This window comes from Chrysemys picta, chromosome 1, assembly GCF_011386835.1.
Source record: "Chrysemys picta bellii isolate R12L10 chromosome 1, ASM1138683v2, whole genome shotgun sequence".
Classification (NCBI taxonomy): Eukaryota; Metazoa; Chordata; order Testudines; family Emydidae; genus Chrysemys; species Chrysemys picta.
The window spans coordinates 340,488,326-340,500,743 of NC_088791.1; the positions used below are offsets into that span (position 1 = coordinate 340,488,326).

Genomic DNA, 12,418 nt, shown 5'->3' on the forward strand with positions numbered 1-12,418 from the left:
GGCATATCACTGTGTATTGTGTAGCTGGTCCAGAGGGATTCAGTAGAAAGAAATGCCACTGTAACAGACACTAAATACATTATATACATATATCCTGCCAGTACATGGGCATCATATTGCAGAAGGGAAGAGACTACAGGGGAAATACACATCTGGGCATTGGGAGACATTCGTTTTATAATGGCTTCTCTCTCCAGAACCATGGTAATTCCCTAGCACCCAGTTAGTGCACAGAACAATTCTGCAATGGCCCGCTGGAGCAGACCAGAAGATGCTTAGGCAATGCAGATCTTAGAAAAGATCTGTCTGATTTTCTGATACTTTACGGTAACTAGCTTTTCATATTGCCAGCTGGAACAGAAAGTTATAGCCAGGACTGGAGGTCCATGTTCTAGAGAGCTCACAGAGTTCCAGAAAAGGTACCTTATCCAAGCGATGCTGCATGGCAGACCACATCTACCTTTTCCAAGCTGGGATGCAAGGTTTCATATACTCCTCAGGTTGAAGATGGATGATTTAGTTGCGGTTGGTCCTGCTTTGAGAAGGGGGTGGAACTAGATGACCTCCTGAGGTCCCTTCCAACCCTGATATTCTATGATTCTATGATTCTAGTAATTAGCAAGTGAGGAAGGGATCAAGCAAGGGCTATTGTCATGAGTCCAGTAACAGCAGGGATTGTGAGTGTGGAAGAAGAGAAGCCACTGGAACTGACGTTGGTTGAGGTTGCAAAGGGCCAAGGTGGTAAGGCAGGAAGGAGGTGATGACTTTTGAAGGGAGCCCAGTAAAGCGATACCCTTTGTTCACAGACCGGGCAAGGTCGGTGTTGACTCAGAGGCAGGTGGGAGGAGGACAGAGATGGGCTGCAGTGTTGACTTGTAGGTGTAGCATGTGCTAAGTAGTATTATCAGCTGACTGTGTATATATAAAATAATTTTCACAGTTGTTAGTTGCTGCTTCTGCAGAAGAAGCCCCGTGTCTCAGAACTCGGCTATGTAAAGTACCATGTAATAGAGGCTTTGCTATAGTAGCACCATTTCTATGTTAAATTACCAAAGGAAATAGGTATAAAATCCCCACAGTGCGTTTCCAGATCACTGCTGTTCCCCTCGGGGGTTGCAGTAGCTAATCCAGACCCCTTTTTTTTTCAGTTTTCCTTTCAAAGAGAACACTTTTAATATCTTCTCAATACGGTGGCCCCATTCCAGCCCGGCATGTAACTGAGAGATAGTGCCTAGTGACAGAGATGAGGAGAAAGAAGCAAAAACCAGTTGCTGTTATCTACAGGAAATATATATATGTAGTTTGCATTTACTACGCAAAGGTGTATAACATTCATTTGGAAATATCCCAAACAGGGTTTATTTGATAAGTAGGGTCCCAAAGGCATCTTAATATTTTATTCCTTCTACACTTTAACTTTCAGGAGATCTCGCTATTTCCTTCAAGCCTGATTTTTTGAAGGAACTTGAAAGTGAATGTAACTAAAAGGAATTTCAATGAAGTCCCTCCGCCTGTTTCCCATCTCCTCCGCACCTACCCACTCTCACTCACTTTTTGGCCTCTTTTCTGGCCACTAGAACAAGAAAAATGTTTCCCTTCAGCGGTGCTGCCAGCAGCGCTCCATGGAGCAACAGACAGGAGGTGTTATAATCACACTGCAGCCAGGGCATCCTCTCCTTTACCTCACACCCCTCCATCACACACAGTCCATCCTGATGACCGAGCACATCACACCCCCTTTCCAGCTACAAACTGAGAGAACTCCAACCTGAAGTGTTTTTGGCAGATAGTTTTTCAGATCTGCTGGCTATGTTTAAAAGTGCACGGAGGAGACAGGCACACTTGCAGCTCCCTTGACAAGTAAGGCCTGCATTCTGTGTTCCCTCTTATTATTTTAGATTGCATTACGTGAGCTCATTCCCAAACCCTTAACCCAAGACATATTTGCTAATTGTGCTGCTAACTTTGAGAGTCTAGTGAAATTAACAAGGCAAAGCAGAAAGAAAGCGGGGGGAAAAGGGAAATAAAACCATCCCATGATGTACAGTGCTTTTAAAGAATCTAATTTTCATAAAACTCTAAGTGCAGAATTTATGAGGAATCTTTTTTCTAAATTGGATCATTAATTTTCAATACAAAAAGGGGGGAGGGACTTTTCTGGCTCACGTGGAAAAAGACGGGTACCTCAATGTCCTCTGAATCAGAACATGTTTTGATCATGTAAAATGGGAGGTTTATAGCCCAAGCTCTACTGTGCTGAATATTGGATTTCATTATATACTGTAGGGAACAATACTGCACTGGCTGACAGGTGGATGGAGTGAATAGCCCCGTAGATCTTTTCTTTCTCTAACTTCTACAGTTATCTAGTTATCCCTCCCATTGCTTACACTAATCATGGAGTTTGGGGAGTGGCAGGGGAACCAACTTTCTTTGCAGCAGAGCTGTGTGAAATGTTTCACTTAGAACTGAGCCCAGGATTAATCAAAAGTCTTAGGCCTTATTTTGAGTTAACCTGGGATCATTTGTCAGTCAAACTGGGCTATTTTATGTTTTTATGTTGAAACTAGACATGGTGTTGGATCAAAACCCACAGAAGTCAAACCTCATTCCAAGCCTGAGATCCGAACACTCCCAGACCTTTGACGTGTACAAAATCTGGAGCAGGGTCTGAATTTTGCAGCTTGAGTCCCTTTCTGTTAACCACTGTCTTGCAATGGATCCGTGTTCTTATCAACGTAAGACAGAGCACATCAATCTATGAATCACTGCCACATTTTTTATATAAAAGAAAAATGGTCTTGAGAGAAAATAAATAACCAGAGCAGCTGACACATGAAGCAGGTCCCCGAATTTATGACTGTCAATAACTAGAACAAGTTGAACCACAGAGAAAGATGGTTTAAGGTTTCGGGGCGTACTTGTGAGAAAACACTCTATAACATCTCTTCAATGAGGTATTTCAGAAAATTCATCATCCGTTTCAAATCAAAGATAAATTATACCAGATTATGAAACGGGGATCCAGTCTGTGGGAAAAGAGGCAAAGGCATTCCCTTTCTTTATCATTAGGGTGCAATGTATCATATTTCAAATATTGGTTTAAGTCCCATCGGAAAGTGACTGAAAGGGAAATATTGCCAGGCACGCAGAAGTCTTGTACTGCTAGAATCCCACAAAGATTAGTGAGCTGTTTATTACTGATCTGTCCCGGAACGGTCTTGGAGCGCAGCGGATGCCACTTCTCATTGCTGAGGGCGAGGTTTCTGGGCAGCAGAAAATCATTCTGCAGTTTTCTGGAGGCTAACCAGTAGGGCTGGTTGAATGCTGTAAAACAGGGCCCAGGAGTTCTCTGGAATTCTGAATGAGTAGCTGTTTGGTTTGGTCACATTTGTGTCTCGTGCCATCCCGCTGTTCATGAACATTAGCGCAAACAAGGTTTTCTTGTTTGGGGAATGGCTGTTTCTGGAACAAGCACCAGCATTTGCGTGTGGACAAGGGTATTTGTGTGTGAACAGCAGCACTTGCTACTTGTTATTAATTATTGTCCTGCTTAAGCTGTTTCAGTCATCCAGCCAGGAAGCAGAAAGGATGTAATGAGGACCAATCATTCACAACTAATAATCGCACCATACTACTTGTCCCTCTAACATGCTTATAACTTGTATTAATCATTTATTAAACTTTTTAGAAACATATCATGCGTTTATATATATAAACTTTTCATAAAGCGTGACCCAATGAATACCCATACTTATTTTGCAAACGTCCCAGAGGCTGATATTTGATTGTATAAGCCAGGGCAGAATTTGAAAAATATAAAAGTAGTGATACGCTCCCAAACTCTACCAAGTTCAGCCTACCTGAGACATCACTCACAATAGACGGTTAAGTTGTTCAGATTATGAACATATGTGCTTTACTGGGTTCATTGGGTTTGGTTCTGCCTTGGGGGTTTGGATACACCTCACTCAGTGGAACTTGGATGCCCTCTGGGCTCTGCTATGAATTATTCAGCAAATACTTTGCAAATAATGAATATATTGGCGCCAAAAAGAGTAAGTTCACAAACAAGGAAAATACACTGGGTATTGTATTCGTAAACATCTGTATTATTTCCAGTCCATTATGAACTAGAACAGCTCCTTCCAGCACTCATGAAAATATGGAGTTATACAATTTTTTAAAAACGGTGACATGATTTTAAGTTTCCTGTGTGATACGTCATCAGAAGCTAGCATAAAGCAGTGCCTAGAGCACCATCCCGCAGATTCATATCTACACAAAAGGACACGATAGCTCCCAACAAGTTATTCTAAGTCTTGTGACACAAGATGAGTAACTTCATGATGCAGGACAATGGGCCATCAGGCCATGATTTGATTTGACTTAGAAGAGCTTGCTCAAGTTCTCACTGGACTAGCATGTATAATAAGAGTAATAATCTTTTATATTATTTATATAGTACCTTTCATCCCCAAGTGCTTTGAAGAAGTTGGGCTACATGCTACAGACTCTCTGCAGCATGGGGCAGAGAGCAGCAAGGTGTGGCTAAAAAAGATGCATACCCACAACTAGGAGGAGAGCTGAGGGTCTGATGCATTCTCTGCCCTGGGCCCTAGACACTGTAGAAGCCCTTCTACCTGGTCAGGGTTCCATGGTTTGAGGAGTGGGCGAGAGTGGCTAGGAGTGGGTGGAGCTAGACGCAGCTGCTTTCCATCTCATGCTCCCCTCTGGCATGGCTGGATTTCTAACTGGGAATCTGAGTGCAAGATCAGCAGGGACTCCTTGAAGGAGCTACAATCCCTCCTTTGCGGCAAGACCACTAGTAGGGAATACATGGCAGCCTAGCTCTTGAGGGAGCTCTGGTAGAGCATTTGGTCTTTACACTAATGGTCTTTTCCCCTGGGCGTGGTCTGGGATTCACACAGATCTTGGACCATCAGGGAGTTGACATGGTGGAACCACCTGCCAGTTCCACAGGGAGCCCAGAGTGAATGGTTCAGAAGATTCTCCATGTGTTTGTGCTTGTGGCATTTCTTAGCCTATGCTGTCTGTGGGAAGACTCATGTAGGTGTAACCTGTGACCCTGTGGGTTCAAGAGTCTCTTAGGTCGTCACTGCAATACAGTCACTTCTGGGACGCGATGGAGCTGTTCTGAACCAAGGACTACTACACAACAGTAGCCACAGACGTAAAGAGCACTGTTGGGAAAATTTAGCTGGGCAGAGTGTGAGTGAAATTTGGCTAGGCTACTGGCTAACCTCCCCTCTCGTTGCAAAAAATGTCACGGCGTCTTTAAGGAGCACAGTTGGGTCTGGGGCTTGTTTTATGTTTCATCTGAGGTGGCTGGTACATTATTTTCTATTGTTTCTGCAAATATTTCTAGGAATTACAGTGCTAGGTTCGAAACCAATGGGCCGGATTCTCACTTGCAGTGGAATTGCACTGGTGTCAATGGAATTGCACTGGATTTACACAAGTACAAATAAGGCTCAGTCTAGCCGGGTGGGATTAGAATCAGGCTCTGTGACAAGCCAACATCAAAGGATTGTTCCTGTATATAAAATATGATTTGTCTGCTAATTTGGACAAACTTGTAGGTCCTGTCCCTGCTCGTGTTTAGCTACTCATACACATAGGTCCGGAAGAAATACTATAGGTACCAGCAGCTGTTTCAGTCTGTAAAAAGATTTGGGTATTATTCACCCAATCCCAACACTTACAACAGAGACCGAGATAGTTGTTTAATGGTATTGACACAAAATCATTCAAAAAGCATGTTTGGGGCAGAGGTGGGCTTAACAGGCTGAGGTTTTGCGAAATCAAAATCAGAATGATTCAGCTCTGAGCTCTTTGATCCAAAATGACAAAATGAAGGGAAGATTGGCATTCTCTTATAATGTTTTCTTTTCCCCTCTCTCTATGTGAGGCCAAGTGGGGGTGAATTTAGTTTTGGAAAACTCTAACTCTACAGGTAGTACAGGATTGGATTCCATTTGTATCCAAACCTTCAGTCTTTTGGTGGGAAGAAAGGAGGAGGGGGAAGATTTTAGATAAATGGTACCAGTTTTGCTCCATGTCTAGTTTGGGGGTAACTTTGATCATAATGTGCTAAATATATCTCACTACAGAGCCATATGCGTGTCCCTATAAGACATAGTGTCCCTGACACTATACTAGGGTATTGGTTCCATAACGACTCAGAGGAAAGAGTGACATCAAATCATCCATGCCACTTCCTGAAGCAGCTGTGTGTGTCTTGGAGAGCCCCATCTAAGTACTAGCCCCACCCAATTCTGCTTAGCTCCCGCTGAATTGTACAAGATGGCATGGATGCATCGCATACCCAAACATGTGAATTTTATGGCCTGTTATGAACTCATGAGCCTTGCAAAATGAATCCAGTGGCTTCAACCTTCCCAACTTCCGTCAAAGCTGACTAAGCCTTTAAAGCCCCTCCATAATGTTAATATTTATGTATTTGAACCTTTGCTCTAAATATTTAACGTATTGACTAATATGTTTATGAGGAGTCATTCTGAGGTTTCCTGTTGGAGGGGGCGCAGGGTCACAGGCGTATACGACACTGCCGCTCGTTCAACGTTAGGTAAACACACACAGTGTGGTTATGGACTGAGCTTTTGACTGTTGGTCATAACAATTATGAGCGGGTTTTGGTTAACCTACCAGAGGTTTGTAGATATGTACCCGCACTCCCAAGGTGGGGGAATGAGTGGGGAAACTTTAAAAATGGAACCTGGCCATGAATGGAGGTCAGAAATAACCAACAGAAGGTCGTACCGAGTCAGAAATAAATAAGGGAAGAACAAGAACAAAATTCCCAGCACTTCATTAATCCTATAACGTCTCATAAAGCATTACCTCATGAGGAATTCCTATAAATCACTTGGCTTCATTTCCAGCTGTTAATGGTGTGCTCAGCACAGGAGTCCAATTCTCCCTCCTCACTCTCCCTTCTCCTCTCTCCCACCTCCCCCCGATCTGATGTAAAAATACTTCTGGCCAAAATAACCTAAGCAAAATGTGATTTAGAAACGATGTCTGAGCAGTTTCCTAGGGAAATGCTTCTCACTTGATATTAGCGTCTAGAGGCCGCAGCTAAGTCTGGGGTCTGGTTGTGCTGGGTGCTCTAAGTACACGTAGTCAGAGTCTCTCCCCTAAAGAGCTTACATTCTAAGTACTCAAGAAGCATTATTGGTATTGTGCAGATGAGAACCAGAGTCAGAGCGAGATTAAGAAACTTGTCCAAGGTCACACAGGGAATCTGTAGCAGAGACAGGAGTTGAACTCAAAGTTTTTGAGTGGCCAGCTAGTATTTTAGCCATAAGACCAGCTTTCCCCATATGCTGGTTTTATTCACCATGGTGCTTTATCACTGCAGTGTTTGATGCCAGCCTCAGAGCCAGGCAAAACTTGCACCGCTTTACCAGGTGGACATGAACTTCCCACTACCCACATTTCAAAAGTGACTAGTGATGGTTGCATGCCCAACTCGAGACACCTTAAGGGGTGGGGGCTGGTTTTCAGGAAAGGCTGGGCATCTACCCTCAGAAAATCAGGCCCTTTTAAAGGTGTGTCAAGGTGACACCCAAAATCACCAGTTACTTTTGAAAATGTAAGCCAGCATTGTGAAATGATTCCAGCTGACAACCCCAGAGAACCATACAGAAGTACAGACTGACTCTCAGGAGGATGGGTTTAATTAAAATCAGAAGAAAGAAAAGGAATAAATCTGTATGATAAGCTACATGTATCATTCTGCACTACTCATGTGCCCCACGGCCGGCCGTGAGATGGAATGTCAGAGCCAGGCACGGCCTGGTGTTTGTACACGGCTGTGAGATACTCATTTGGAAGGCCCCACAGAAGTGCAAAGTATTACCCCAGGGCGATTTGCTGTAATGTACCTGACACAGTTGTGGCTAGACCATGGCTTTAAGACAGGGAGGTGACTTTCCCTGTCTCAGGCATTGTGCAGCTGGCCTCTGCAGTGCCTCAGGGAGTGCGTGGCCCTTTCTGCACCCTTTCCAGTGCTGTCGTCTCCGCTAGCCCGGTGCTGCTGGCCAATGTGCAGGCATATGGGCAATGGCACAAGGGTACTGACCTAGTCTCATCCCTCCCCACCCTTGTGGGGTTACTAGTGCTCTTGTTGGGGCTAGAATCTCCAGCGCTTGCATAGTAGGGGATTCTAAACTCCCAATTGACTTCAGTGGGCTTTGGCTCAGGCCCCAGAACACAGGGACTGAGAATTTATCTGGCTTCTTTGCAGGTGCGGCGTGCTCCTTGGGCAGATCCCCAGATAGCTTAAGCATCCAGTTAGCCCAGCTGAAGATCAGTCCCACAGCCCCTCCTCCATGCCTGGCACATCCGCACAAGCCAAGCCACAATTGCAGACATAGAAGATTACTTCATTTCTAAACAGACTTTGTGATGATTTGCACTAATTCCCCCATCTCCTTTATTCCAGGCAATGCAACAAAACCTCCAACGGCAGCGACAGCTGCGACCTGATGTGCTGTGGCCGAGGCTACAACCCGTACATGGACAAAGTGGTGGAGCGGTGCCACTGCAAATACCACTGGTGCTGCTACGTGACCTGTAAAAAATGCGAGAGGACTGTTGAAAGATACGTGTGCAAATGAAACACCTCCCACTCGATCAAAGAGCTTAGATGCCAATGGCACCAAAGCACTGTTCATAGAGGAGGAAACCTTTCCTGGACTAGATATCGTTTATCTTGCAAAGACATGGACTTGGAGATGATATAAAGAGAATTCAATTACAACAGTAAATATAACATTGTTTTTTAAAATGTAAAAAGGGGAAGGTTTTCCCACCAATCAAATTCTTCCTGAGAAGACAAGCGGCTTAAGCCAAAACTCATTTTGGATCGTACCTTCTTGCAAAAACATGCCATATGGTTGCCAACGACATCCAGCTAACAAGTGCCTTTAGTACTGTAAGAAACAAAGAGAAACTTTCCCGGGGAGGAAAAACAGCTGTGGCTGAAAATAATACAGGCTAACATCTGCTCATGCATCCTACCACAAAGGGCCTGGATTCTCCAGTAGCCTACAGGACAATCCTTGACAAGGGATGCACTATAACTTCAAAGCAATCATTGTATTTGTTTCCAAAGACTAAATTTTTAGGATGGGAGAATCCACTCAGCATGATAAAGCCAGAAACATTCCTGGTTCTGCCCCTGAAATGAAAACACATGCAAATCAATTTAACCCTTTTCTTTTGTCCAGGGCTGAGACTAAAGTTATTGTTCTACCTAAGGACCGGAGGTCTTGTCCCTACTTAGTATAGGCTGCCAGGTGTCAAATTCAAGTATTCACAAAAATGTATTGGACCCCAGTGTCAATGTGATCCGGGTGTAGTGAGAGGAGCCCATTGGACACAGGGGCTGAGTGACCAGAGAGCAGCCGTGGGACGTAACGAAATACACAGTGAAGTCAAAGTAAAATGGAAATGGAAAGTCGACTCATGTGTATCCCTTTCCTCTCTCTCGACCATTGGATGTTACTCCCTAATTCACTGTTACTCCGATGCCTTGTCCCATCCAGTCCGAACATAAATATGGCACCATCCCTCCTCCCTCAACAAAGCTATAAACTCAGAGCCAAGAAATTGCCAAGACATCAGCAGTGCGGGAGGTGTGTTTACATCTTTAGAAATTCCAGACAAGGCGAGATGTCAGCTATTCTAAGCAGACCTAGCCGGAGTATGTGAATGAAATGTATGGTCCTGCCGTGACAACAGCACAGAACCACTATCTGTGGATGTACATATTTTATTTTGTATGCAGAACATACAGAAATATTTATAAAATATATCTTGTGCTTTTCTCTATTCTACTTTATATATAAATATATCTATTATAAACAAGCTTAACAATAGTATGAAATAAATGCTGAAATTACTCAACAGTGCAAAGAAAAGAGCTTATTATTATTATTATTATTATTATTTTATTATATCTAAATCTATAACATTGTCTTCTGCTTGGACAGATGTCTAATTTTCCGTTCCACCATTCCCCGTCTCCCCGGTCCATTACCTCCTACATGTGATCAGTTAAAAAAGATTAATCACAGATTAATTGAAGCAGAAGTAACCAACATTTAGTTGAGTGAGGCAGATGCATACACAATAGAAGAGAGAGAAACTATGCTGTTTTCGACAGGTTCTTATACCACCCTCATTGCCATAATACCTGAGTGCCTTCACATAGTGCATTACACGACACGTCTAACATCTTTCCCATCTGGTTTGTTCTCTCTCACATCCTCTCTCCCGGGGGACAATTGTGTGCATGCTGTGGAGTGTTTTGTTTGGGGGGTTTTGATTTTTTTTTTATTGTACACACTGCTCTGTGTTTATATTAGAGAAGGCAAGATTGAAGAAGTGCATCTGGCATTTGGAGTGAACGGTGGTGAGTCTGGGATGGTGCTTAGTCCCTGCGGGAGTTTGTTCCACAGTCTGGGGACAGCACAGATGAGCTTTACCCTTATTCAGTGAGGGGGGAAAAACAATAACAGGAACTGTGAAAATGGCAAAAGTGCTAAATGACTTTTTTGTTTCAGTTTTCACCAAAAAGGTTAGTAGCGATTGGTGTCTAATGTAGTGAATGCCAGTGAAAATGAGGTAGGATTAGGAGCTAAAACAGAGAAGCAACAAGTTAAAAATTACTTAGACAAATTAGATGTCTTCAAGTCACCTGGGTCTGATGAAATACATCCTAGAATACTCAAGGAGCTGGCTGAGGAGGTATCTGAGCCATTAGCGATTATCTTCGAAAAGTCGTGGATGATGGGAAAGATTCCAGAGGACTGGAAGAGGGCAAATATAGTGCCAAGCTATTAAAAGGGCAATAAGTACAACCTGGGGGATTACAAACCAGTCAGCTTAACTTCAGTATCTGTTAAGTAATTAATTTGCACACACCTAGAAGATAATAAGGTGATGAGTAACAGTCAGCATGGATATGTCAAGAAAAAATTGTGTCAAACCAACCTAATAGCTTTCTTTCATAGGGTAACAAGCCTTGTGAATGGGGGGGAAGTGGTAGATGGTAGTATATCTTTACTTTAGTAAGGCTTTTGATACTGTCTCACATGACCTTCTCATAAACTACCGTAACTAGGGAAATACAGCCTAGTTGGAACTACTATAAGGTGGGTGCATAACTGGTTGGAAAACAGATAACCAGAGAGTAGTTATCAGTGGTTCACAGTCATGCTGAAAGGGCATGTTGAGTGGGGTCTTGCAGGGATCAGTTCTGGGTCTGGTTCTGTTCAATATCTTCATCAGTGGTTTAGATAATAGCACAGAGAGCATGCTTATAAAGTTTGTGAATGATACTAAGCTGGGAGGGGGTGCAAGTGCTTTGGATGATAAGATTAAAATTCAAAATGATCTGGACAAACTGGAGAAATGATCTGAAGTAAATAGGATGAAATTCAATAAGGACAAATGCAAAGTACTCCAGTTAGGAAGGAACAATCAGTTGCACACATACAGAATGGGAAGTGACTGCCCAGGAAGGAGTACTGCAGAAAGGGATCTGGGGGTCATAGTGGATCACAAGCTAAATATGAGTCAACAGTGTAACGCTATTGCAAAAAAAGCAAACACCATTCTGGGATGTATTAGCAGGAGTGTTGTAAGCAAGACACGAGAAGAAATTCTTCCGCTCTACTCCGTTCTGATTAGGCCTCAACTGGAGTTTTGTGACCAGTTCTGAGCACCACATTTCAGGAAAGATGTGGACAAATTGGAGAAAGTCCAGAGAAGAGCAACAAAAATGATTAAAGGTCTATGAGGGAAGATTGAAAAAAAATGGGTTTGTTTAGTCTGGAGAAGAGAAGACTGAGGCGACAGGATAACAGTTTTCAAGTACATAAAAGGTTGTCACAAGGAGGAAGGAGAAAAATTGTTCTCCTTAATCTCTGAGTATAGTACAAGAAGCAATGGGCTTAAATTGCAGCAAGGGTGATTTAAGGTTGGACATTAGGAAAAACTTTCTGTCAGGGGGGTTAAGCACTGGAATAAATCGCGTAGGGAGGTTGTGGAATCTCCATCACTGGAAATTTTTAAGAGCAGGCTAGACAAACAGCTGTCAGGGATGGTCTAGATCAGAGGTTCTCAAACTGTGGTCCGCAGACCACTAGTGGTCCATGAGCTCCATTCAGGTGGTCCGTGGATAGTCCCCTCTAAGGTGCGCGCCTGTGCGGCCGCACACAAGAGAATGAAGGGCCACCCACCTAATTAGTGGAGTCGCGCAGGCATGGCTCCACTAATTAGGTGCCTGGACCCTGGAGAAGACGCACATGTAAGATGAGATGGTGGCCTTGGCGTGAGAAGAGGGATTGGGGGGAATTTGGGA

At 43.5% G+C, this 12,418-nt stretch overlaps 1 protein-coding gene across 5 annotated transcripts in view; it reads left to right on the forward strand.

Annotated features, from left to right (window-relative positions):
* The window catches only part of WNT11 (Wnt family member 11), a 30,172-nt gene extending 20,201 nt beyond the window's left edge, over positions 1–9,971 (forward strand). For 4 of the 5 annotated variants that reach the window (XM_005290535.5, XM_005290536.5, XM_024108939.3 and 1 more), the window contains exon 6: positions 8,492–9,971. In XM_005290535.5, the coding sequence (XP_005290592.1) occupies positions 8,492–8,666 (175 nt within the window). In that variant the 3' untranslated portion in view covers positions 8,667–9,971. Of the gene's footprint in view, positions 1–1,148; positions 1,342–8,491 lie in introns of those variants that run through there. The other variant, XM_042850360.2, reaches the window with a different exon arrangement.
* Positions 9,972–12,418: the final 2,447 nt, after the last annotated feature.